This window comes from Oreochromis niloticus, linkage group LG16 (assembly GCF_001858045.2).
Source record: "Oreochromis niloticus isolate F11D_XX linkage group LG16, O_niloticus_UMD_NMBU, whole genome shotgun sequence".
Taxonomy (NCBI): Eukaryota; Metazoa; Chordata; class Actinopteri; order Cichliformes; family Cichlidae; genus Oreochromis; species Oreochromis niloticus.
Window position 1 is genome coordinate 7,946,458 of NC_031987.2, and position 27,162 is coordinate 7,973,619.

A 27,162-nucleotide genomic window follows, 5' to 3' on the forward strand; every position below is an offset into this window, starting at 1 on the left:
GAAAGATTGGTTTTCTTTGCTGTTATGCTTTTTTGGTTACATTTCACATTTCAGGATTAATATTTGTTATACTTCGAGGGAGTTTTAGTGTATCCCAGGATGCACTAGGATGATGCAACAGGTTGCAAGTCTGACAGAAAACCTCACTGACACCTATGGGTGGTTAAAGAATCAGGATTTTTGCTATTAAACACCACATAAAAAAAGACTAAAACCAGTGAGCGGATCCTGTAGAAATCCTCTGCTGTCCTGCTGTTAGACAATATTAATGAGCCACATGGCTTTTCATTACCATGAACAAACACACTGGAGTTAATGTGGAAGCACTGGCTAAGTTCCAGTCCCTGCTCACATACTCACAGTGGTGTCTGAGGGCTCTCAGGTTGTCTTTGCAAACCATTTCTTTACAATTTTCACAATACTGAAGGGAAAATCACATAATGCATTATGCTGTGATATTAAACCTGCAAAAACCCATGACCAATCCAAGTAATCAGGGTACTTAGTCTACGAATACACGTGGTCTTTGTGATTTCCAAACATGCAGATTTAAGGTGAGTTTTTTTCCTTAAAGTGGAGATAATCAGTATTTATAGAACAATAATGTGTCAAATTACAGTCAGTCTGAAACTGTCACTTTGAACAGTGATCCTTCATAAAAATATGAGCTATCTGATTAACCCCAGCTGTTTCTCACAGGTGTTGGCAGAGACCTAAATGGAGCACACTGGGCTTTACATTTACCAAGAGGGAAAAACCAAGACTCGACATGAGTGAACGTGTTCCTCTATAAATTCTGGATTTGAAAATAAGCAACAACTAATAAGATAAAATAAATTAAAAAAAACAATCATAATATCAACTTAAACAATAATGATTTTATATGTAGTTTGTAGTACTTTTTGCAATGCTAGTTTGTCATGGATGTATACTGTATGTTAATGTAGTACTGAGAACATTTTTATTCTACCCCCAGGTATAAAAAAATAATTTATTCCAGGTTCAAAAACAGGAACCTAATTTTAGAAACTACAGATATGCTGTCCATTTCCCCATAAAATATGACACATAAAAAAAATTCAGTGCTCAGAACACTGATTCTTGAAACTCATCCGCACATAATACTCAGCAGAACACTAAATGTGTATTTGTTTGAGGCTAAAAACAGTAATCCAGAAATGCTTTACACACACGACTGATTGAACCAATCAGTTGTTAAAGATTTGGTTTTTCAAATGGATTAAAGGCTCAAAAAGATATACAGTATAAGCCACATTCAATTCAATTCAATTCAATTCAATTCAATTTTATTTATATAGCGCCAAATCACAACAAAAGTCGCCTCAAGGCGCTTTATATTGTACAATAGATCGCACAATAATAAATACAGAGAAAACCCCAACAATCATATCATATGACCCCCTATGAGCAAGCACTTTGGCGACAGTGGGAAGGAAAAACTCCCTTTTAACAGGAAGAAACCTCCGGCAGAACCAGGCTCAGGGAGGGGCGGCCATCTGCTGCGACCGGTTGGGGTGAAGAAGGAAAACAGGATGAAAGACATGCTGTGGAAGAGAGACAGAAATTAATAACAGATATGATTCGATGCAGAGAGGTCTATTAACACATAGTGAGTGGCTGGAAAGGAAAAACTCAATGCATCATGGGAATCCCCGGCAGCCTACGTCTATTGCAGCATAACTAAGGGAGGATTCAGGGTCACCTGGTCCAGCCCTAACTATATGCTTTAGCAAAAAGGAAAGTTTTAAGCCTAATCTTGAAAGTAGAGATAGTGTCTGTCTCCCGAATCCAAACTGGAAGCTGGTTCCACAGAAGAGGGGCCTGAAAACTGAAGGCTCTCCCTCCCATTCTACTTTTAAATACTCTAGGAACAACAAGTAGGCCTGCAGAGCGAGAGCGAAGTGCTCTAATAGGGTGATATGGTACCACAAGGTCATTAAGATAAGATGGGGCCTGATTATTTAAGACCTTGTATGTGAGGAGCAGGATTTTGAATTCAATTCTGGATTTAACAGGAAGCCAATGAAGGGAAGCCAAAACAGGAGAAATATGTTCTCTCTTCCTAGTCCCTGTCAGTACTCTTGCTGCAGCATTTTGGATTAGCTGAAGACTTTTCAGGGAGTTTTTAGGACATCCTGATAATAAAGAATTACAGTAGTCCAGCCTGGAAGTAATGAAGGCATGAACTAGTTTTTCAGCATCACTCTGAGACAGGATATTTCTAATTTTAGAGATGTTGCGCAAATGGAAGAAAGCAGTCTTACATATTTGTTTAATATGTGCGTTAAAGGACATGTCCTGGTCAAAAATGACTCCAAGGTTCCTCACAGTGTTACTGGAGGCCAAGGTAATGCCATCCAGAGTAAGAATCTGGTTAGATACCATATTTCTAAGATTTTCAGGGCCGAGTACAATAACCTCAGTTTTATCTGAATTAAGAAACAGAAAGTTAGCGGCCATCCAGGTCTTTATGTCTTTAAGACATTCCTGCAGTTTAACTAATTGGTGTGTGTTACCTGGCTTCATGGATAGATAGAGCTGCGTGTCATCTGCATAGCAGTGAAAATTTATGCTATGTCTTCTAATGATGCTGCCTAGGGGAAGCATGTATAATGTAAATAGAATTGGTCCTAGCACTGAACCCTGTGGAACTCCATAATTGACCTTAGTGTGTGAAGAGGACTCTCCATTTACTTGAACAAATTGGAGTCTATTAGATAGATATGATACAAACCACTGCAGCGCAGTACCTGTAATACCTACAGCATGTTCTAATCGCTCTAATAGGATATTATGATCAACAGTATCAAACGCAGCACTAAGGTCTAGCAGGACAAGCACAGAGATGAGTCCACTGTCAGAGGCCATAAGAAGATCATTTGTAACCTTCACTAAAGCTGTTTCTGTGCTGTGATGAGCTCTGAAACCTGACTGAAACTCTTCAAATAAGCCATTCCTCTGCAGATGATCTGTTAGCTGTTTCACAACTACTCTTTCAAGGATTTTTGATATAAAAGGAAGGTTGGAGATTGGCCTGTAATTAGCTAAGACAGCTGGGTCTAGAGATGGCTTTTTGAGTAAAGGTTTAACTACAGCCAGCTTGAAGGCCTGTGGTACATAGCCGATTATTAGAGATAGGTTGATCATACTTAAGATCGAAGAATTAATTAATGGCAGGACTTCTTTGAGCAGTTTTGTAGGAATGGGGTCTAAAAGACACGTTGATGGTTTGGAGGAATTAATTATTGAAGTTAACTCAGAAAGATCAATTGGAGAAAAAGAGTTTAACTTGACATTGATGGTACTAAGAGTAGCTGTAGACGATATTACATCTGTGGGATGATTATTGGTAATTTTTTCTCTAATGATAAAAATTTTATTTGTGAAGAAGTTCATGAAGTCATTACTAGTTAATGTTAAAGGGATTGTTGGCTCAGTAGAGCTCTGACTTTTTGTCAGCCTGGCTACAGTGCTGAAGAGAAACCTGGGGTTGTTCTTATTTTCTTCAATCAGTGACGAAAAGTAAGATGTTCTGGCTTTGCGGAGGGCTTTCTTATAAAGCAGCAAACTATTTCTCCAGGCTAAATGATGATCCTCTAAATTTGTGACACGCCATTTCCTCTCCAGCTTACGAGTTATCTGCTTTAGGCTACGTGTTTGAGAATTATACCACGGAGTCAGGTACTTCTGATTTGAGGCCTTAGTTTTCACAGGAGCTACAGTATCCAGAGTCGTACGTAGTGAGAAGGTAAAATTATTAACAAGATAATCAACCTCTGTTGGAGTAGCGTTCAGATAGCTGCTCTGCTCTATGTTGGTACAGGGCATTGAAGATGATAACAGTGGGTGGATTATATTCTTAAACTTAGTTACAGCACTTTCAGAAAGACATCTACTTTGATAAAGTCTACTCTTCATTGCTGTGTAATCAATTATTGTAAATGTAAATGTTATCAGGAAATGATCAGACAGCAGAGGGTTTTCAGGAAACACTGTTAAATGTTCAGTTTCTATGCCATATGTTAAAACAAGATCTAGAGTGTGATTAAAGTGGTGGGTGGGTTCTTTTACATTTTGAGAGAAGCCAATTGAGTCTAATAACAGATTAAATGCCATGTTGAGGCTGTCATTTTTAGCATCTACATGGATGTTAAAATCACCCACAATAATTATTTTATCTGAGCTGAGCACTAAATCAGATAAAAAGTCTGAGAAATCAGAGAGAAACTCTGTGTAAGGCCCAGGTGGACGATAGATGATAACAAGTAAGACTGGTTTCTGAGTTTTACAGCTGGGGTGGACAAGGCTAAGCATCAGGCTTTCAAATGAATTAAAAGTCTGTCTTGGTCTTTCGTTAATTAATAGGCTGGTGTGAAAAATTGCTGCCACACCGCCCCTCGGCCTGTGCTTCGAGGTTTCTGGTAGTTAGAATGACTCGGGGGTGTTGATTCATTTAAACTAACATAATCATCCGGCTGCAACCAGGTTTCTGTAAGGCAGAGTAAATCGATTTGTTGATCAATTATTAAGTCATGTACTAACAGAGACTTGGAGGAGAGAGACCTAATATTTAATAATCCACATTTCACTGTTTTACTCTTTGGTTCAGATGTGGATTCTGTATTGTTCTTTCTTTGTGATTTTCTATGTTTAAGTTGTTTGTTGCTGGTTTTTGGTTTGTTTTTTGTCATTTTGGGAGCTGACACAGTCTCAATGGAGATGGGTTTTTGGGGGGGTAGCAGGAGGAGAGAAGCTGCAGAGAGGCGTGTAAGACTGCAACTCTGCTTCCTGGTCCCAACTCTGGATAGTCATATTTTGGGGAGTTTAATAAATTGGTCCATATTTCTAGAAATGAGAGCTGCTCCATCCAAAGTGGGATGGATGCCGTCTCTCCTAACAAGACCAGGTTTCCTCCAGAAGGTTTGCCAATTATCTATGAAGCCCACATCGTTTCTGGGACACCACTCAGACAGCCAGCAATTTAAGGAGAACATGCGGCTAAACATGTCACTCCTGGTCTGATTGGGGAGGGGACCAGAGAAAACTACAGAGTCCGACATTGTTTTGGCAAAGTTACACACCGATTCAATATTGATTTTAGTGACCTCCGATTGGCGTAACCGGGTGTCATTACTGCCGACGTGAATTATGATCTTACTGTATTTACGTTTACCCTTAGCCAGCAGTTTTAAATTTCCTTCAATGTCGCCTGCTCTGGCCCCTGGAAGGCAATTGACTATGGTTGCCGGTGTCTCTAGCTTCACATGTCTTAGAACAGAATCGCCAATTACCAGAGTTTGACCCCCGGCGGGTGTGTCGCCGAGTGGGGAAAAACGGTTAGACACATGAACAGGTTGGTGGTGTACCTGGGGCTTCAGTTTAAGACTATGCTTCCTCCTCACCGTCACCCAGCCGCCCTCTTTCCCCAGCTGCTTGGGGTCTGCCGGGGAACAGCTAGCGGGGCCTACGCTATCTTCGGCTGCACCAGCTACAGGGGCCTGGCTAGCTACGGGTGAATGAAGGGTGCGAAGCCGAGTCTCCAATTCAGTAATCCTGGCCTCCAGAGCTGCAAATATGCTACATTTGTTACAGGTATCATTACTGCTAAAGGAGGCCGAGGAGTAACTAAACATCTGACACAATGAGCAGGAAAGTGCAGGAGGGACAGGTGAAGTAGCCATGGTGCTAACGAGTCGGCTACGAGCTAAGCTAAGCTAGCGAAACAGTACAGAGACAGTGAGTGAATACTTTGGCTATAAATTAGGCAGTGAGCACACAGAAAGGGTGATTCAGATGAAGCACGTTAAGATTATACTATGAAAAAGGGATGTATCAAAAGATTTAAATTAAATTGCTAAGCAGAAAAGCTACTCAGAAACACCACTGTGTTTGAGCAGGAACAGGAAGTGATACTATACCGCAGAGCGAGCGAACACCAAGTGACAGCGCCACCAACAGCTGGTGAGGTGGTATGTATTCATATAGCATTTTTTATTCTATGCATGCAACACCTTATCAAACACTCACACCTTGATGGATGCACTGGAGACAATCTGAGCTTCAGTATCTTGTCCAACAACATTTCGGCATTTTAACTGAAGCAACCAATATAAATACACTAATTCAACCTTCTGATTAGTGGATGACCCACTCAATCTCCTGAGCCACAGAAACCCAATGAAAGCTAGAGGGGTTGTGCCCAAGTGACACAGTACAATAGGGTAATTAAATATAGAAAACATGATTTTTGTTTGTTTTTTTTTTACCTTTGTTTCATCTGCCTGACCTGCATACCTCTGAAATATCAGACCTGATTTTAATAAAGCCTGCAGCTGATTTGATGTGATAAAAACAAGCAAACGATGTAACAACACAAGTCACGGGCACAAATGGGGAAATCTGCTTTCTGTCTCCGTTTCTGTGTCCTCGTGATGGATTTACGCTGCTCTGGCTGCCTGAGGCCCAGCAGCCCGACTAAGCCTGTTCCCCTTTTAGTCCACGTGATTATCTGACTCCATCAGCTGAGCCTGAGCCTTCATCTTAGGTAGGGATGTAGCTATAGCCAGTACGGTAATTTTACACATATAATGTGGATTTGACTCTGCAGCAAAAAGATAAACCTATATAGACAAATAAAACCTCTTTTTATTGCCTATATCTTTGCTTAGGATGGGTAAAAAAGACAAACACACAATGTTGCAGCTGTGACTGAGGTCACATACTGTTATTCCTTTATATGTTGTTAAAATACTTCAAAAGTAAAATGCAATCCAACGCAAATGATTAGAATGGATTGGGGTGGGGACAGTGGGGTGAGGGTGAATTTGACTGACACATTTCTACCAAGATGCTAAATTGGCCAAGAAGCGTGATGAATGTTTTATTTCATTCACTGCACCAGAGATGAACCCATTAGAGAAGCAATTTACTTCTCCTGGAAAAACCGCTTTTATTGCCCTTCATCACAAAGGTGTCATGTTGAGTTTTGTTTTTTTTTTCCCCAATAGATGAGACGCACAAACAGGCCATCATAAATCTATACAGCAGGAACTATGTCCATTTCAGTTCTCTCGCTGTATGCACAAAAGGTAAGACTTTTCCTGTAAAATGAAATGCAGTTGTGAAAACCTAAGTACACCTCATAACTTGAAGTAGTCATTTTCTGTATGACTTTATAAGTTTCTCATCATTGTGGAACAGTTTTGGTCCACTCTTCCATAACACTGCTTCAGTTTATTGATGTTTGCAGGCATTCATTTATGCACAGCTCTCTCACAGTCCCACTACAGCATTTCAAGGAGCTATTGATTGATTCTCGATTCCTTTCTTTTTCAGCCATTCTGTGGTAGATTTGCTGCTGTGCGATCTTTGTCGTGTGCATGGCCGAGTTTAGGCCAAGCTTTAGCTGTCAAACAAATGACCTCAAATGCGACTTCGGGACACAGAGCAGTTCATGGTTGACTCAACGACTGCAAAGTGCCCAGGACCAGTGGCTTCAACACAAGCACAAATCATCACCCCTCCATCACCATGCTGACCATTATGAGTTGGTATTGCATTTGCTTAATGCACAATCTGACCTTGAGGTGAATTTGCCCACCAGCAAACTGCCAAAACATCTGCTTTTATCGAGATGCTCACATTTTCTGATTATCAATTAATTAAATGTTTTAGATTAGCAGCACCTGGCTTCTGCATAATTGATTCCAGTTCCAATGGAATCAGCATGAGTTGACAGAGTCTTCTTAGTTTTGTTGGTAAATCCCAATGCAGGTGAAAATTACAATTAGGAATGGAATGCAACAACATGCAACAAAAACATACCTTTATAAAGAGTACTGCAACAGACATTCAGGAATTATATCAGTCTTAGGTTTTGTTTTTCATTTATTTTTGTGAATGTTTCTTAGGTGTAGAAAAAAAAAGTGAATACCAAAGACTTACATAAGAACCTGTCCATTTAATGTTTTTATGTACTGTATATGTGTACCTACCATTTTCATGAGGATAATTTAATTAATTTAATGCTACAGGTGTCTCCTTTAATTGAAGGTATTAAAACTGTGATGAACTAGATAAAAGATGAAGATGAAAATTAAAACTAGATGAAGGAAAAGCACTTGAAAACTAAGTCATGACAGTAACATTTTATTAGTTATTTCCAAGACTATTCTTTGTTTGTTCAAATGGAGACAGTCCAAAGTTAATATTGTTTTTCATAATGTGCACAATAGACAAGCTAGAACATATTACAATTTTTGTAAATTAAATAAATAAATAAAAAGTTTTCAGTATTTCGCATTAAATACTAAAAGCTCTCAACAACTAAAACAAAAAAAGGATTACAAAACAAGTTCTGCAGACAAGAAACAGTCAGTCTTCTGAAAATGAAAGTGGAAAACTATTCATCTAATTATTTATTTGTAAAAAATAACTAGTTTCATTAAAAAGCAATGTTTTTTATTCCTTTCCACTGTAATTTGAAGTGATTTTTTTCCACAGAATTCTTGTTTTCTTGAGTTTGATGCTTAGCTGCGTGTTCTGTTATAAGGAAGTTGGTTGCATGCATCCTGCTTATGTTATTAATTATTCATCAGTACTTCAAAAGGCAAAATGCACAGCACAACATTTTCCATTATTTATGGGTCACCAGATCAAGTCTCTTTAGCTCTTTAAAACTTGAGGCAGTCACGTTGAGTATCAAAGGAAATAAAGTCAGTTTGTGTAGGAAAGATTCTGATTTACAGCCTCTGAAGATTGCATCCTAAAGGGAAGGACTGTATTAACATGTTTTATTATTGGTATACTCAAAGCTGTGGCTGTAAGATGTTCCCTTGCTGTTTGGTTTAGTTGCATAGTTTAATTTCAAAGCGTGCTAGAGGTGCAGGGCAGTGAATATAAAGGCTGGTGTTTTTACACAATACCGCTGCTACTGCCTATTAGTTTTAAAAAAGTCTACTGTTTGTCAGCGACTGCTGCCATGGGATTTAACAAGGCACACAGGAAGTCATTTTAAATTAATAGCAATTTTATATGCTTCTTTTTTTAAAGATTATAAATGGACCAACGGTGCGATTTCTATTAGATTCTTGTGTCAGTATAACCTTGTGCTAAATATAAGCTGGGCTTCCGGCCACTCGGTGTACTGTATTGTTCCAAATTGTAAGTCTAACCCTTCATTCAAAATATGCAAATCAGCTCTGATTAATCGCCTTGTCACTAATCCTCACAGTTGATCCCTTCCAGAGTGGAGGGTCCAATTTGCATATCTCATTTTGCATCTACTCTTTTCAGATGGAAAGCCGGTAATTATGGTTCAAGCTTGCCCCGCTGCTCTATTAGTGAATAAACGTGATCTGCCAGTCTGAGCACGAGCCACAAAGGAATTTTAATCACCCCCTGACCCTGGCCCTCGTCAAAATTTATTAAGCCCATGAGGACTGAAGCTTAGATGTTTATTCAACTGTGTATTTCAGCATGGGTTTGTCTTTAAACACCTGGTGATGTTCTTTTATTTCCTTTTCTTTTTGGTTGCAATCATTTAAAATAAAGCATTTGAATGACAAGAAAAATTGTAAGTTAGTCTGCTTGATTTTTAACCTCCCTCAAAATGGTTAAAAATGTCTTCTCATAACATTGAAAACTTGAAGTATATGTCCCCTGTTTTTTAAACAGGTTTTAATCTACTCTTGTGTAAACTGACTTTTCACAGGCAATTCAGATCAAACTCAGATCACACATTTCTATATTTGCTGTGGAACATATCACTGTCACTGTGCAATGTAATAAATGCATAAATCCCTTTAACCCTGTGAGCTCAAAGTTATCATCTGTGACAACTCTAACCCTACTAAATGATTTGAAGACCAGTAAAAAATTCATCTTTGAAAATTTATTTTTTTCATGAATAGCAAAATGATTATTTCTTTTCTTTTCATATATATTCTCTCCACATTCTGGTAGAGTTAGGGTTGGGGTCAGCATGGGCAGTAAATAATTATTTAATGTGTGTGAGGGTGGAAACAGGGTATAGCACGTAATTTAAGCATGTGCTCTTAAAATCACAAGGTAAGAAAATACCATGTAGTCACTCTTATGACAAGGTAAACAGCTACTGATGCAGTGATTATTGTATCTAAAAATGACTGGTTGCTTGCTTTCAAACAATGTATAATTTAAATTACAACTGAAAATACAACAGTACATGTTTTTCCTTTTCTCAGCGCATAATCAAGCCAAGAAATGTTTGTTGATTTAGAGCACAACAACCACACCAAATGGAAGTTCCGATTGAACTTCCTTTTAAATTACTTCCCTTTCTTCTTGGGTTAAATTAAACAGTTCACTGTTGATTTACATTAGTTTTCCTTCAGATTATCTTTGCACATTGTAGTTTATGTGCTGTAAAAGTATAACATAATGGCACAAAACCTATAAATACAGTGACATAAACATGTCCTCCACCCCCCTCTCTTCCCCCCCAAAAGTAAAGATCTTCTAAATACATGTGCAAATTGCAGTAGTTGAAAGTAAATTTAATTTACAATGTTGTACTATACTTAAATTTAGAAATTGTACCTTGCATTACATTTTAGCACTCCAAATAAGTAAGCAAATATAATATCACACACTGTGATTTAACTAAAAGGCATTAAAAATTTGTTCTACCCAATGAAGCAGCTATAGCAATAACAAAGTTCAGATGATTAGCTTTCTTTACTCATTCTGATTTTATTTCACCAAACATACATTTCTGCTCTTTCTTGCTTTCTAATTTCACTTTTGTCACTTCTTCTTCCCACGCTACCGAAAGCCTCATATTCACCATTTTTTTCTGTCAGAGTTTCCTGAGGCAATAAATCGCTGGTTGCTGCTCTTTAAATATCATTATATTTCTATCACTGTGCATTTTAGACCTTCTGTAACTTTGCACAAATCCTCCTCCATGTTCTGGAAGATTTCACATGAAGTTTCTCTTGATAATCTTTTGGCTTTAGTCTTGAACGACAAGCATCTAGAATTGTAGGAACCTGTCCATCTAGTTAGGTTAAATTCTTTTCTGATACTTTACTGATGAAATATGTTTAGATTCAGAATTTTCTTTACAACAAAACCCTATTTTTCTTTCTCTGTTTCACCCTGTCCTGCATGAATTATGACAACCTCAAGCAGGATTTCTTTTTTTTTTAAGTATTTTTATACATCTTTAGGCGTGAAAAGATGAATAAAAATACTTAAGAAACAAATCCTGATTGTGGTTGTCATAATTCATGGAGGACAGGGTTAAATAACAATAATTACAATGAAACACGTCATACATCTATAATAACATAATACAAGAAAATAGCCTTTGAACAGCTGTCCACTGTAGTGACCACTATGCGTGAAAGGGTTAAAATAGGTCTGACTTGTCTTGAATGCACAGGCATAAGTGTCTGCATAATCCATATTGTTTGTGGATTGCAGTAACATTGTATTTATATGTGTGTGTATAATCTAGCTCCCCAAAATAAGTTCCTATACAATTAAACTACATTCTCAATTATATTTCTAAGAAAGTACTGGGGAGGAGGTACGCCCTAGACATCTGGACATATTGCCGGTCACAAGGCAACAAAAAGATATATTATAAAATTTATTTCCCATGAAATGCAAGTGAAAATGTAGTTTATAACATTCTTAATAGGTAATTTAAAGAGTGGTCTTGTGTGTGTGGGGGAGCCACATGAATTTATGACCTATAATTGGCCCCACACAGGCTTTCATGAGCCAGATCAGGGCCCACCATGGTTTATGTGGTTAACTTGTGACTATGTTATGGGTCACATGGGGCCTAAAATGAAGAAATAGATGAAAATACAAGATGTGGGCCTGACCAGGGATAAATAATAACAATAAAATCTTGCCAGGTCTCTTACTTTTTTTCCCCAATAAGATAAAAAAAAACCCATTTTGAGTGATCTGCTCAAAAGTTGTCTCAACACTGAAGCCAAGAAAGTCATTTCCTTTTTAAATCGATCACAGCCTGCTTTACACTCACTAAACCATGCACCAAAATTCCAACTATATCTGAAGCACATGGTTGGCTTGCTGGGATAATTATAACCTGCCCATGAAGTCTACTCAGTCCAGTCAGAAACACAATAAGAGAATACGAAAATGCATTTATTTCAGTTTCGCTGTGACTTCAAGTAAATTATTTGACTCCTTTTTCCCAGCAGCAGTGACCAGATTGTTCCATGCTGAGCATGTTGTGCACTGAAAGAGTCGCTGTCTGTTTACAAAGCAAAAACTCAATAAGCGCAGAGTCCTACAGGCACAGTTTAAGTCAACATAAAAAAAATGATATGAAACCAACGGCCCAAACTTATATATTTACATTCCATCCATCTGAGACGGGAGCCACTCTCTACATTCCATTGCATATTCTATACACAACATATGCAGATATAACAGTCTCAGTATGACAGAGATGAAAAAAATAAGAAAATAATAAAAAAAATAAGAGTATTTTCTTCTTGCAAAAAAATGATGATTGTACAGATCTAACAAACTTACCGGTTTCACATCATATGCGAAGAGCACATATTTCAGGTCAGGGGAGACTGCATACTTCGCCACGTTGAAGTTAATCTGATGAAAATAATAGAGAAGGAGAAATATTTTACAATACAACAAAAAAGATCAACTCTAAAGTACAGTACCAATGAAATGTTTGAGTACACCTACTCAACCAATGAAACTCGATGTTTCAGTGTTTGACTTTACATTAGGTCCGTTGAATGTGAAGATCAGGTGATCTGATGCAATCATCTGTCAGCTATCATTAGTCTGCAGGTATGTTCAGTGTTGGGGAGTAACGGAATACATGTACCGGTGTTACGTCTTTAACATACAAAATATAAGTAACTGTATTCCGTTACAGTTACCGCTTAAATAGGTGACAATTAGAATACAGTGATTTTGTTGAAATAAATGGATTACACGGTGGTCTTTTCCTGTTTCTAATTTTGGTAATTCCATGAATTCCCAAACAAAACACGCAATAAGAGCCTCCAATGTAAATGTCCTGTTACACCACTTCACATCTGACTGTGCAATGCAAACTCTGTTTGCCATCAACCAAGCTGCTCTCAGCGTCAAAAGACTCCACCTCCGACATAAGGAAGCATTGGGAAGTAAGTTCTTTATTTAAAAACTAACGTTAGCCTACTCCAGCTACCTTGTTGGTAGCTACCTGGGTTATGTGCCACTTCAGTATATATGATATACTATTGCTGTGTGATTTATTACTATGAATGAAGGCTGCATTACAACCTGCTAGCTGCAAATAATCCGAAAGCAGACAGAAAGAAAACATTTTACTCATACAGAAATAGTTTTCTTTATGAGATCGCTGCAAAAAGTGCACCCTACTGTTACTCATTTTATATTAAGATTAAAAAAATCTAGTTGGTATTGCTTTCAGAACTGCACATGATTATTTGCAGCTAGCAGGTTGTTAATGCCATCCATCAAGTATAACAGTCCGCGGTCTATGAACTAACCTCAGCTAACACCAGCTAACAATGTTAGCTCGGTGGCAAGTAGCCTTCAGTAATAGCAATAAATCACACAGCAATAGTATATTCATGTAGTTGTAAAAAGCATGACAATATATCAAGTAATCCAAAGTATTCAGAATATGTTACAAACTACATTTTGGGCCATGCACTCTGTCATCTGTAGGGATGGGTACCGGTAATGGCACCGGTTCAGACATAAACGGTAGTAACCAGACAGAAAAGCAGCGCACATTTCGGTGCTTTATTTTGGTGCTTTATTTCTGTGCTTTTTTTCCTGAGACGTCATACACTTTGGATTCTAGCCAATCATTTTACCTTTCCGAGGATAGTAGGCGGGCCCAGGTACATACGTTCTTTTAGAGCAGAGCTACAGAATAAAAATGCCCAAGGCGAAGCGGTCAAAAGTCTGGCTGTACTTCACAGCAAAAGATGCAAACTCAGCAGCCTGCAACAAGTGCTTTAAGCTGATACTGTGCAAAGGAGGTAACACCTCGAATCTGATGAAACACCTAGCGACGCATAGCGTTTTTTTAAAAGCTGAGAAATGCACCATATTTCATAGCTTGCTGCGAGACCTCACACCGTGCACATCTACTGCGGGTGTGGTGCCTGTTATCGGACCTGGAGTTAGCAACATCCCCCCAAAAACCCGAAGAGGAGAGTCCTGGCCCCTAGCCCTGCCAGTGTAGCAGAAATGATGACGGATGATGATGGCAGCAGCAGCCGTTCTTCTCTGGGCGAGTAGCTTAATGTTGTTCGTGTGTAATTTATGTTGAGTAGGCTAACCACATTATTACATTAATGCACGTAAGGTGAACTAGCAAACACCGTTGTAGTTACATGCGGCTGTCTTCTTGTTTGATGGCAGATATTCTCTTCACCCTGGCCAAAAAGGCTAAAATGACCAAAGAAAAAGTGGAAAACAGCTAAACATGAGAGGTTTTTGGACAAAGTTGGTGTTTTTTCCATTGATTAAGCACTGCTTCCATGCAAGAGTGATACCATATATGCTCTATAGCTGCAGAAAAGGCTAACATTGTTATCGTTTTACAAAAAAACAGCTAAACATGAGAGGTTTTTGGACAAAGTGTGTGTTCTCCATTCTTTAAGCACCGGTTCGAGCACCGTTTAAGCACCAGCACCGTTTCAAAAGTACCGGTTTGGTACTGGTATCGGATAAAACCTAAACGATACCCATCCCTAGTCATCTGTAGTGGAATACATTTAAAAGTAACCTTCACAACACTGGGTATGTTTTGGCTCAACAAATGAAGATCACTTTAAGTACTGTGGAAAATATATCATGAAGCAGTATTTCAGCAAAGGCTATATTAATCCAGCTACTAATAAAATGTGTTAGATCATTGGGTATTACCAGAAATGTTTTGCTTGTAACGGCGTACGTGCCTGCCCAATGACAATCAGAGCAAGATGTAGGAAGACTACATTTTCTAGCGCTTATTTGCTGTGTATTTTGTTTTCTGGATTTAATAACAGGCCAGTATATTAAAGGCCATTTTTTCAGTTATAAACTGTGTCATAGGTCATTAGATTGTTTAACAAGACTGAAAACTGTGCAGAACAGGAAGCTTTGTGCAGAGTTGCAGAGGACATCGTCTATTTTTATGTTGCTAAAAGAGAACAACAGGAAACAGTGGGGCGAGAGGCAGTTAAGATAGATTTCTAAGTACCTGTAGAAGATCACCCAAAAAAGGAATTGTATCTAGCTGTAACGAATTGTAACTGATGCATGTTATTTCATCTGCCTAGGCAAGAAGGGGCGTGAACCCTGATATATAAAACTGTGTGTCCAAGTGCTTCCTCGTTGAGATTGACACGGAAGGTGGTATTGTGTACATCTCCACATGCACGTGCTTAATAAATGATTGTTGATTGACTGGACCTGCTCTGAGTATTGGTTGTTTGTTCTCAGCCCAACATCAAAGAATTCGGGACAATACCAACAAAATGTGATGTGTGTATCTGAATGACGCTGTCGTGGTCATGCTAGATAAGTGTTGACTTGAATCTTCAAAGATGCTTCCAGCAACCCCCCACACCCACCCCGACACACACATCACAGCTCCTTCTTCATGGCGAGAAGCTTCTAATAACAAAGTCACTGTCCCCGGAAAACAAACTCTGGACTCCAAAGTCAAAATCTCTCATGTAGAGATGTCATCTCTACATGCAGAGATCTGTGGACCTTCATTCTTCATTCTTTTTACTTCTAACCCCAAAATGCCAGAAAGTCAAACTACAGAGCACAGTCTAAAACAAGCAACACCCCTGTGCAACCTAAATGTGTAGAGGGTAGGAAAAAAATCAACTGAACTGGAAATTCACTTGATGAAAAACATTTAAGACCAATCCAAAGAGGATTTAAACTTTCACCAGAGACAAAATTTTACCAGGGGCTGTTAGAAATGTTTTCAGATGTGTATTTGATTCAGGAACGTGCCAAAGAAGAGTGGGAAGAAGTGCACACTTATTTAATCACACCCCTTCACTATAAGTTATCAGTTATTATTTATTCAGCTTCCTTACTGATATAAACTCCAGTAATAGCACTAAATAGTATTTCTAATTTAATATATATGCTACATAAAGTACATATCATATCATCATGTTTTTGTGACTGCGTAACTTTGCTTCCACACAACAAAGCCAATACCTCCAGTTTTGAAAGGTTAATTGTAAAATCCAAATAAGAATGAAGTAATAACTTTCTAAACAGACACATTCACTGAAATTCATTATTTTACTTTTCTTTATATCTCATTAAGATCATATCTGTATAACTCCTTTTGAACTACCTTATGTTTCAACCTCAGTTTCTACCTCAATTAGCTTACATAGTTTTCTTTTTGCAAAGTTACCATTTTAAATGAAAAAGCATTCTTCTGCCTAGTAAAATAAACGTTACACTGACTCTCTACATGATCTTTATTTAGCAGAATACATAGATATTTTGGTCATGCAGTAAAGTCAAATTTGATGATTTTATTTACATTTAGTTTGAATTTTTTTTTAAGGTCACAAATGCAAAATGCAAAATATGTATCTTTAAGTATTTTTATCAATTGGAGATAAATTATCTGGATTTCAGGAGCCGGACCCCGCCTCCAAACACACCCATTCCGGGTCTTATCTATCTATGACCCCCCCCCCCAGTTCTACAAGCTGTTCGTTCTTGTTTTCGTGCCCCACCCTCCCTCCCTTTTTTTCAATTCTTTCACTTCTTCACTTCTCATTAGTACATGGGGATCTGCCAGGCCCAGTCCCCATCAAGGCCTTCCCCAAACCGCAGCTCATTTCTTGATTAAGCCATTCACCTTTATCTACTAAAAACGCTACCGAACCTTAAATGAGGACGTGGGCCCAGCTAGTGAATTAGTATTTGAGACAGTTTTGGGTTTTAATTTTCTATAGACAGGCCAGAATAGAGTGTGCCCAAACTTTTGAATGGCAGTCACCAACCAGTAAACAAGACTAATAGTTACTTACAAATGTGCTGTTTGTCAGGACGATCTCGGTTTCGTTTGTGAGGATGTTGAACTTGATGACATGGCCGTCACTGTTCCTGTAGATGACTTCAGAGTCTGTGCGAACAAAAAGGGAGAACAAAGAGAAAAAACACCTGCATGAATTCTGAAAGCTGTCATAAAAATGTAGAGAAAAACTTTAAAGCGAAAGAACAAAGCAAAGCAGCCATTGTGGATTTGTTTAGAGTTGTCAAGATGCCATTAAAAACAACATCTTTTCAACTTCACTGTTCCCTCAAATTAAATAACAGTAAAAACACCGCAGACAGCCAAAAGGGGCCGAATTTGAGCGACAGTGATGTAATGTGATTAACTGCGAGCATGAAAAGTGAGATTTAACTGCCAGACAAACACAAAGGGAAAAGCCCAGATTTTTCATCTCGCAGGTAGTGCGGCATGCTGTGTATTGATGGGAGCAGCATTGTGTGACGCTGCCAGGAAAACATCTTTTTGTACAGAGCAGAATTGGATGGACGTGACTGCATTGTTTGGTTTGTATTAAAGCTAAACACTGAGAAACACAGCCCACCATAAATGTCAAGGAACGTATGCATCCACATTTATAGTATTCATACAAGCAGAGTGAATGCACATTATACTAACAATCCTAATGCTCAGTGTAGTGAAAGAAAAAGAAATCTGATAGGGATAAACAAAATTTTCCTTCATTCATGTTATTAATAGTGAAATTATCCATGTAAAGAGCAGATTTCCATCATCACGTACAGCAGCTTCCAAATTAACAGGCAGAGGGAGAAAATGCACCAGCAATTAAGTATACTTTTCTTTTTGTTTCACCTGTTCGCATTATGCATCCGGCTTTCAAATATACTTGTATGAATGCAGCTCCTGTACTATTCTAGCTGCAAATAAAGGCCCCAGATAGTGGGGGTGAAGCAGTGACAAAATGTGGGTTTGACGAGTCGAACAAAAGGACAAATGAATCTCTGGTGTAACAAACAGTGAGGCGAGCAATGCCATAAAAACAGCGGGTGGTAGAGATGTGACAAAGGGTATTGAAAGAAGAAAAAAAAACCTTCTACTGTGGACCGGTATAGTTAGCTCTTAGAAACAGCAACAAAGTTAACCTTAAAATTTTTATCTTCTCTGGGAATTCACCCACAGATTTTTTATTTATTTTCCTTTTTCTTTGGCTAGCTCTACTGGATAGCTATCAATCCAAAGTGAAATATCTGAACATTTAATGGACACTTGGAACAAACATCTATTGTTCCCAGATAATTAATCCTTTTTTGGCTTTTCATTATGTGCCATTGTCAGGTGAAAACAATTTGTCCCAAACTTTGGCTTCTGACTAAAATCTGTTTTATATATATCCCGTTTCATATGGCATCATTTTCAGGCTAGAGCTGCGAGCCAGTGAGGTGCAAAACGAGCCACAGCAGATCAAGCCGAAGCTACTGGGAAAATGTTTTTTAACTGTTCTGAACAACAAAGGAAACAGTGCCCAGGAGGGAGGACAGAACTTTGTCTAAGTTACAGAAGCTTTGTCGAAGTGCGATTTGCAGCATTTTGCCCCAAACGCATGTATGTATCTATCAAAGAGTCGCAGCAGGCTGGAGCTGCAGTCTGTGTGTCGTTTGGTATGTCTCTCTTCTTGCTGCATTTGCATTTAGGAGAAGATCATCCAAAGAACAGATTGGAAGACATGTTATGAGAAGGTAAATATTAATTTTGCTTGATTCACCGTTCTGAGATCTTGCAGTATAAGAAAGTTTATGGATTTTTTTAAATAAAATTCTGTTATATATTTTTGTCTGTTGTTTTTAATACTCAAGTTTATGAAGTACTCAAGTTCATATTTGCTATTGATATTTATCTATAAAAAAAATCACTATTACTATTAAGTTTGTTTTGATTAAATGATTACCTTAGTATATCATGTAAAGTTATCACTGGGTGCATTATGCAAACAAACAATGAACAAAAAAATGTAAAAAAATACTTGCAAAAACTGAAAACATGTTGTTGATAAATTTGATTAAATACGTTTTAAAGAAAATCTGAGGATTATAAATAAAGTAATAGTAATGGCTTTTCTCATGTGATGTTAACCTGCTATTAAGTTAGTAATATAATTGTATCATTTCATCACAGTCACATATAACCATGACTAAAGTGCATCTGACTTCAGCTGAAGGTTCAGTATATAAATCTATGGTAGAAGCAGCACGAAAAGATAAGCATGACCGAAGAATATTTCACAATTGATAGCCATAATACCCAAACTCACTTTTATATTATCTTGTTTTAATGTAAAACTTGTTCAGTAGATTTTTATCAGAAGATGAGCGCATACTGCATGGCATGAACTGGAGATGAGTTTGTGATAGTTTACTGTACAACATTATTTTTCAGATCAAAATACAAACATTACACATTCATCTCAACAGCAACAGCACCTCTTGAATCAGGATCTTCAGGGTACTCAAAAACTATTCAAAATATTCAGCTATGTGAGCCAGTGCTCTGAGAAAGAACAGGGGCAAGATTCCTGCCAGGGAAGTAACATCTTCAGAGCAATCAGATACACAAATAAAGGTTGAGAATCTTAAAAGTTAAGTATGCAAGAAAAGAGTCACAGAGGTGAACGGTGCTTTAGCTGCAAATTTGAAGAAACGGCGAGAAATGTCAGGTGATGATGTTTTTATAACTGTCAAACCCCTTCAACCGCAATATTTGACATTGGTTGGGCTATACAAATAAAAGTGCGTGGAATGAATTGTATAAAAATGACTGGACCTTATTGGATGGAAGCTGTGCCTGATGAATGATGATGAATGAGCCTGTGGTTGAATGAGCTAATGTGAGCTAAAACTTCACTATGCTGCCTGAACAAACACAATTCTCCACTCAGGTTTTCATAACAAGTTTTTGGCCCTTTTCAGACACACAGTCCTTTCCAGTAATCTGACAGCAGTTTAACACATTTGTGCAATCTCTGAATATTCCACCTTTTCATTTGTTGATAAATGTCACAACAGCAATCTCACCAAGTCACACTTGTAACCCTAAAACCTTTAAAACGGAATACATCTGATTGTAGACGGCGTAATCGACCAATCGGCACACACAGCTGGGATGCAGTCAGTCTGCCTTGCTACAGGTAAAGTAGATACATAGTGGGTTTAATCTTCATTACTAATATTCTCCTCTTTATACAGATTGGCATTTTCCTAGAAGCTGGTGCAAAAATGAAGCCTGAGCTGCATTTCTATACACTGCTGAGTAAACCGATTTTGCCATAACACTGAAAAAACAGTGACACTGTTCACTCTTTAATTTCCATGTAAAACTGACTCTAAACATACAGGGTATATTATTTACAGAAAATCTACTGTGCTTAGTTTATGTTCATGTCAGTGACAACAGCAAAGTTACAACAGCTGTGAACACTGTGCCAAAACTCTGGCTCCAATTTGTAGGTCCCGAGTGCCACCACTGATTCTTTACCCTGTTGTTTATAGTTTAGTATATTTTTGTTCTTAAAACCTGTGATGTTGTGTTACATTGTTAGACTCACACAGAATGTACATGTATTACAGTATTTGTCTTATCATTCCTTATTTCTTAAGTTTCCTGGTAATGATGGGGCACATGACAGATTTTCTCTGTTGTTTTATGTTATACCTATTTCTTTCTTTTTAATCACCCTGATTTGCCTTTACATTTATATCTCACTAAAATAAATGGTTAGAATCGGTCATACTATATGGATCTCTCAACCAGATTCGTAATATTAAAGTGTAAAATATGTTCTTGGTTCCTTTCAAAAATATAAATTATTATTGATTTTTTTTCTTCATGTGATTACATTTTGGTTAGCTTTAGGCACAAAACTACTTTCTTTGGTTCCCTGTGTCTGCTTGCTCGGCTGACTGGCAGTGTAATTATGTGAGAGCAAACAATGCGTGGATCAGGGTAAGGGTCACGTCTGGGTCTCAGAGGTTATTCATTACCATTGGGATTGAAACAGCTGTACTTCACATGTAGCAGCTGTCTTTACTGGTTAATCCCAAACATTCCACGTTGTGTTTTAGTCAGTGGTGTACTGACTGCTTTTCACCTTTCTGATAAAGTCTAAGCAAACAAAAGCAGAAACACAAAATACTTTGGGATTGGTCTGCGTTACTCTTGGCTTTGGTTTGGATGTAAAATATTTTTCAAGTCAAACAACAAGTTGATTGAAATTACTTAAATATTTTTGTAACATCAGTGATAATGATCATGTATTTTGACTCCCCCACATCGCAGATGTAAACTGTGGAAAAGAGCTTATTGGGAGTTTCCCTCAGAGATGAGGAGCTTGATCAAGAGTTCAAAGCTTTGAGGTGTTGCTCATCCTCTGTGACCAGGATGATATAAATTCTGTGTGTGGGATGAAGGTTCTTTTCTGTTTCTCAAAAATTGATCTTCTATATAATTGTGTTCACACTTTTGGTCTATGTGAGCCTGCTTTGAAAATAACTGATCGGGTTTCCAAAGAAGTGCTTTGTGTTCAGTACGCGTGTCTCTTAGAAATATATTAAGTTCCAAACCCAGTTTCTTACTGTCAAAAGCAAGATCGGTTGAACAGTCCTTTTGTCTTTGACTACACAACTTTTCTTACCCTTGTTTGAAAACATCAGGCTGAGGCTGAGGAAAGATGTGAAGGATAATTCATAAGAATTATGAAGACAGACTAGAAGTGGCCAAAGAATCAGTAACAGTAATTATATCTATAAACTCTTTAATGCCATGGCAGACATTGCTCCCACAATAAAACGACACTGTCTTGAAATGTAGTACCCAAAAAGCATCTTAAGCACTTTGCCACATGTATTCTTATTGTTTTATGCAGGTTGTATAAAGGTTGACAGCCCAGAGAAAAATATAATTTCGTTACCAAGGTGCAATTAAATTAAATGACTATATAAAGAAAAGCTGCTCACCCGTGTCAACCCTTCCTACTGAAGAACTCATCCACTTTAACTCGTCTCTGAATAAAAATGAATTATTTTCCTAAAAACTGGCAATGCAGCAATACCCAAAATAAGGTCCAATACAAAATAAAGCTTTCACTTTGATCATCTTTAATTATATTTATTTATAGAGCATGTTTTTCAACTGGTGTTACAAAGTGCTTCACATGGGAAACAACTTCAAAACAAACTTATTCAACTACAGCGAGGAACCTTTTAAAGTTTAAAAATTACTGAAGGTTCAAAAATTATATGTTATTATGTGAGTTGGTAAAACAACACTAATTTATCTAATTAGTTATGTTGGTCATAGTTTGCATGAACTTAGTTGATGCAATGTTTGAAATGTTTCTTTTCATAAAAGATGTCCAGGAAGTAATAAAGTAACACTGAAGCAGTTCCTTCATATTTAGAGAATTAGACCAGCTCTTATTATGAATCACTTCAGTCATTCAGGAATCTTCCTAAATAGAATTTACTATTTGACTGCAACTTCAACAAGCAATGGGAATGGATCACAGCTCTGTTAAAATAAATAAATAAATGAACTTTTTTTAATCATAGTGTCATGTCAATTAAACTTCTGGGATATTGATCTGCTCAGTTAAGTAGCAGATGGGGTTGTTAATCAGCTTCAGATGCTTTGGTGTTAATGAAATTAACAACAGGTGTGCTAAAGGGCCAACAATGACACAACCCCCACAACAGGTTTTACAAGTGGAGGCCGCTGACACATTTTCTGACCATTTTAACAACTTTGGCATTTGGATAGGGTCACTACTGATAGCATGAGGCAATACAAGGACCCTACAGAGGTTGCACAGGAAGTCCCACTACTCCAGGAGGGCACATCAAAAAGTCCCATTGCCAGAAGGTTTATTGTGTCTCCCATCACAGTCTCAAGAGAATGAAGGAGATTTCAACAGACAGGCAATTACTCTAGGAGAGCCAGACAAGGCCATAGGAAGCCCTTAACCCATCAGCAGGACCAGCATACTATCTGCTGCAAGATGGCCACTGCCAGAGCTCTACAAAATGATCTCCAGCAGGCCACTGTTGTTTAAGTCTCTGACCAAAAGAATCAGAAACAAACTTGAGGGTTGAGGGTGACTTGAGGGCTCACTGTGGGCCCTGTGCCCTTTGCTCTCCGCCCATCACCATGTTAACTGATTGGTATTTGCCATAGAATACCAGAACTGGCAGGTTCTCACAGATCACAGGAGGCTCACGCTGAGCACATGTGACATATTAAAAAGGTCTGGAAAAGCCTGAAGAATGTTATGCTGCCTGTAACATCATTCAGTATGACTGTTTTAGTTTTGGGTCAGGGATGGTCTGGGCGGCATATCCATTAGGCTATCCCATTAGATATCAAGAAGAAATTCTTGGACCCACTGTCAGACCCTATTGCTGGTGCAGTGGGGCCTGGATTCCTCCTGGTGTACAACAATGCCCGGCCTCATCCTGGAGGATGACGGAACCGCTGACTTTCATACTCTCATTCCTAACACATTACCCAGTCCATATCAAATCCATCTCATTGTCTTCTGAATGTGAAAGGATACAAGGAAAGCTAACCATTTTTACCCAGGAATCATTTGTCATTGCCAGGAATCTGCTTCAGTTAAATTACCCACTCAGATGCTACATGTCACAACTTCTGTTCTGACGTGCTTCCAAATCCTTATGTGTGGGATATTATTTTGTTTGCTTTTATATTTTTGGAACTCACTTTAACATAGCACAAATTCTTGCAAAAAATTTGTTATATATAATGGGGGGGATAACAGCCTTAAAATCTTACAGCTATATTATGGATCACAGATTACTAAAATTGCTTAAATTAGCCTAACTGGAGGAAACAGATCGATGACATGAAAAACTACTGCAGCAAAACTACAATCCCTCCAAAAATACTGACATAATTTTTTTTTAGAATTATCAACCTAATTGCCATTTAATGTTCAGCAGTGTAAAATCTCAAATCAGCACCTACCTACGGGAGAGAAATTAATATTTAGAGCTGATAAAAAGGAACTCATTCGAGTGATCTTTAAAACATTACCGTAGGTCTCTGCTCTGCTCTGCACTTGTCTCCTTAAATAATGTAATGTTCTTATCTGAAAAAGTACAAGCTAAGATTCTAATGTATAAGTAATGTCCTACGTCTGTAACCCGATGAATAATAAATGACCTCAACTTTTTCTACCAGGCTTATGTGGATTTAAGTAATGGTCACTGTACCAGGCACATGCTACACATGCAGCTGCAGTATCTGAGTTATTTTAAGACAGTAGATAGGAATTCTCCTGAATAGGGCTTAATTTAAGACCTTACCTTTGTATCTTATATCTTTAAGTGGATTCTTTGACATGAGTGCCTATCACACCGTGTCATTTTGTGCCAGCAACTGGGGCTCAGTCAGAAAGAGTGGACAACTAAAAAGTGTGGGTTTTTTATTCACTTTTTTTGGTGAAAGCATTTATAGGCAATAATAAATGACCTCAGTGGTTTGTGCCCTTTTTAAAATCCATGATAATAGTTGTATTGTTGGAAAAAGGGTAAGCTGTGAGTGCATAGTCATTTTACAGTATGTGCAGCTTATGAGTGGAGGGAATGGGCCTCATGGGAACACCAGCTGTATCAACTTTGTATCTAACAACCGTGATTAATTTTACATATTTATGCACACTCAATGTATCAAGATTATCTTTCTAAGTAGTCAGATTATGTGCTTGGAAATGGGTGAATATGCTCATGATGGCCTCTTATGATCAGTAAAAGTGATCAATCTCAATATACGCATAGGGGATTTAGACTAAGTGAATGCATTAAAGTGATTCAATAAACATTGTAAATGATAAACACGGCACTCACAGTGGAATAAGTGAAGTAAAATTTTACAAAAAAAAATTAAATAAATAAAAAAATAATTAAATAAAACTGAAAAGAAACAACAAGAATTCGTGAGGGCATAAAAGACAATATGTAAAACAAAAAACATATGTAAAAGGCAGAGGAAACAAAAATATGACAGATTGTGCACACTCTGTAAGTATTATATATCTGCTGCTGTGCATAATCTTAGGTAACGGGAATTAGTTTCAGTCCACTGCATAATATCAAACAAGCAATTAATAAGCACATATAACCAGAGATGGGCAGTAAAAAGTACTGAGTTACATGTAACATGTTACTGTAATCTGATTACTTTTTCATGTAACTAGTAAAGTAAGCGATTACTATTACAAAAAAAGGTTATTTGTTTGCTGTTACTTTCCTGTAAGCACGCTGTGTTACTGCGTTACAAAACCGTGATTTTGTTTGTGAGTGTCTCGTGATAATGATGCACAATGGATCATATGGAGTGAGGGAGAGAGTACGACCAGCATTTAAAGCGTAGAAGTACTGACATTACTTTGAGTTTGATTCTGTAAAAAGTGACAAAAACATTAGCGTCCGCTGTACACTCTGCGTGGGAAGAAAACTTCTTTCTACAGTAAAAAATGAAACTTCAAATCTGAGCAAGCACTGAGCACGCTACCACGGGAATGTGACATTCACAGGGAAACCCCGGATACCCCCACTGACATGAGCGCTGTGGCACCGGGCAAACCTCCAACGGCCCACTCCTTATACTTTCTTATTCAGATAGGTGAAAATAGATTTGAGAGCAACAGGACTTAGATGCAAGTAAACACAGCAAAAAATGAATAAAATCAAAGATTTATTGGCACTATTTGAAAAATTGAGTGTAAACACAAAAAATTATTTTATTTTTTATGCTGGAATATGCAGAAAATAGGTTTAAATATCAAACAAAATTTTTCAAGTCAAAGACTTGCATATAATTTTATTTTTGCTTGATGCATAAACTTAAAAGATTAAAACTAATAAATAATAAAACTAATAAAACAAGTTTTAATAAGATTTTTTCATTTGATTACATTTTATATGATGGATTATGCTGAAAAAAAGAATTGGGCTGAAAGGTCTATTGCTTTATTATTTTTAGTATTCAGGTTGTGTATCATGTTAAAGTAATCAGTAATTAGTAACTAATTACTACTTTCAAGTAACTTGACCAACATTGCATATACCACAGTATAATCCCAGAAAACAACAGCACAAAAAAAGAACAGCTATAATTTAAATAAATTCAGGGTAACTGTTACCACATTTTTAACTGAAGAGTAAACTAAATAGATTGGTTTAAATAGAAGCAGCGTGTCATGATACCGCAGCATAATCTTGGAAAACACAGCAGATGGGCTGTGTGACCTTCAATAGTCAATAGAACAGACATATCCTGGTGTTAAATTATGACTAAGGAAAAGGAAATGCAATATTTAGTATAATCAAACTACTGTTGCCTTATACTTTCTTATTCAGATAGTTATACAGTCCTTAGCCATAACAACACTCCAGCAGCATTTGTTTTCCTGTTGACTGAGTTTCACACACATACAGTGCACATATTAAGCGACCATATTTATACAATAGGGTGCCATGCTAAACTACAAGCTAACAATAGGGCCAGATTTCACAGTCAGCTCCACTTGTCTGAAAGAGAACAGTGAAAACTCTCCGTTCACTGATAATCATTCACACGTCAGCCACATGTGGACAGACCACAGTTCTAAAAAAGATGATTTTCTTTAACAACTCTTTTTGTATCTAGCTCGAAGGAGAAGTGTCACCAAACCCAGCTGGGCTTCATATCCACAAACAAATATCTGACATATGTTTGACACAAAGATTGCATTCCTCAGTGTTCGTGGAGAACACCAAAAGGAGAGAAACAAATACAATGTGTGCCTTAAAAATCCTGACACTTCACTGACAACCCCTAAAATACTAATAATCCCTCGAAATTCTCTCCCAGGTGAGCATTCATTGCCATTCAGTGAACAGCCATAGAAAAAGACTGCTTGAAGAAATAAGCAAGGCTTTGGTAATGATATCTCCCCCTTCCAGTGTTTGTGTTTAGTGAGCCACAAGACTCATTGTAATTTTCCTTTGAAAGCAGCAGATTTATTTGGGTTTTTA

General features: G+C 37.7%; 1 protein-coding gene across 3 annotated transcripts in view; it reads right to left on the reverse strand.

Moving 5' to 3' along the window:
* Window positions 1–27,162, reverse strand: part of dpp10 (dipeptidyl peptidase like 10) — a 253,536-nt gene that overhangs the window by 57,108 nt on the left and 169,266 nt on the right. For all 3 annotated transcript variants that reach the window (XM_025903742.1, XM_005456470.4, XM_025903743.1), the window contains 2 exons: window positions 17,094–17,188; window positions 12,580–12,654 (listed from right to left, as the gene is read on the reverse strand). In XM_025903742.1, coding sequence (XP_025759527.1) covers window positions 12,580–12,654; window positions 17,094–17,188 — 170 coding nt within the window. The remainder of the gene's footprint in view (window positions 1–12,579; window positions 12,655–17,093; window positions 17,189–27,162) is intronic.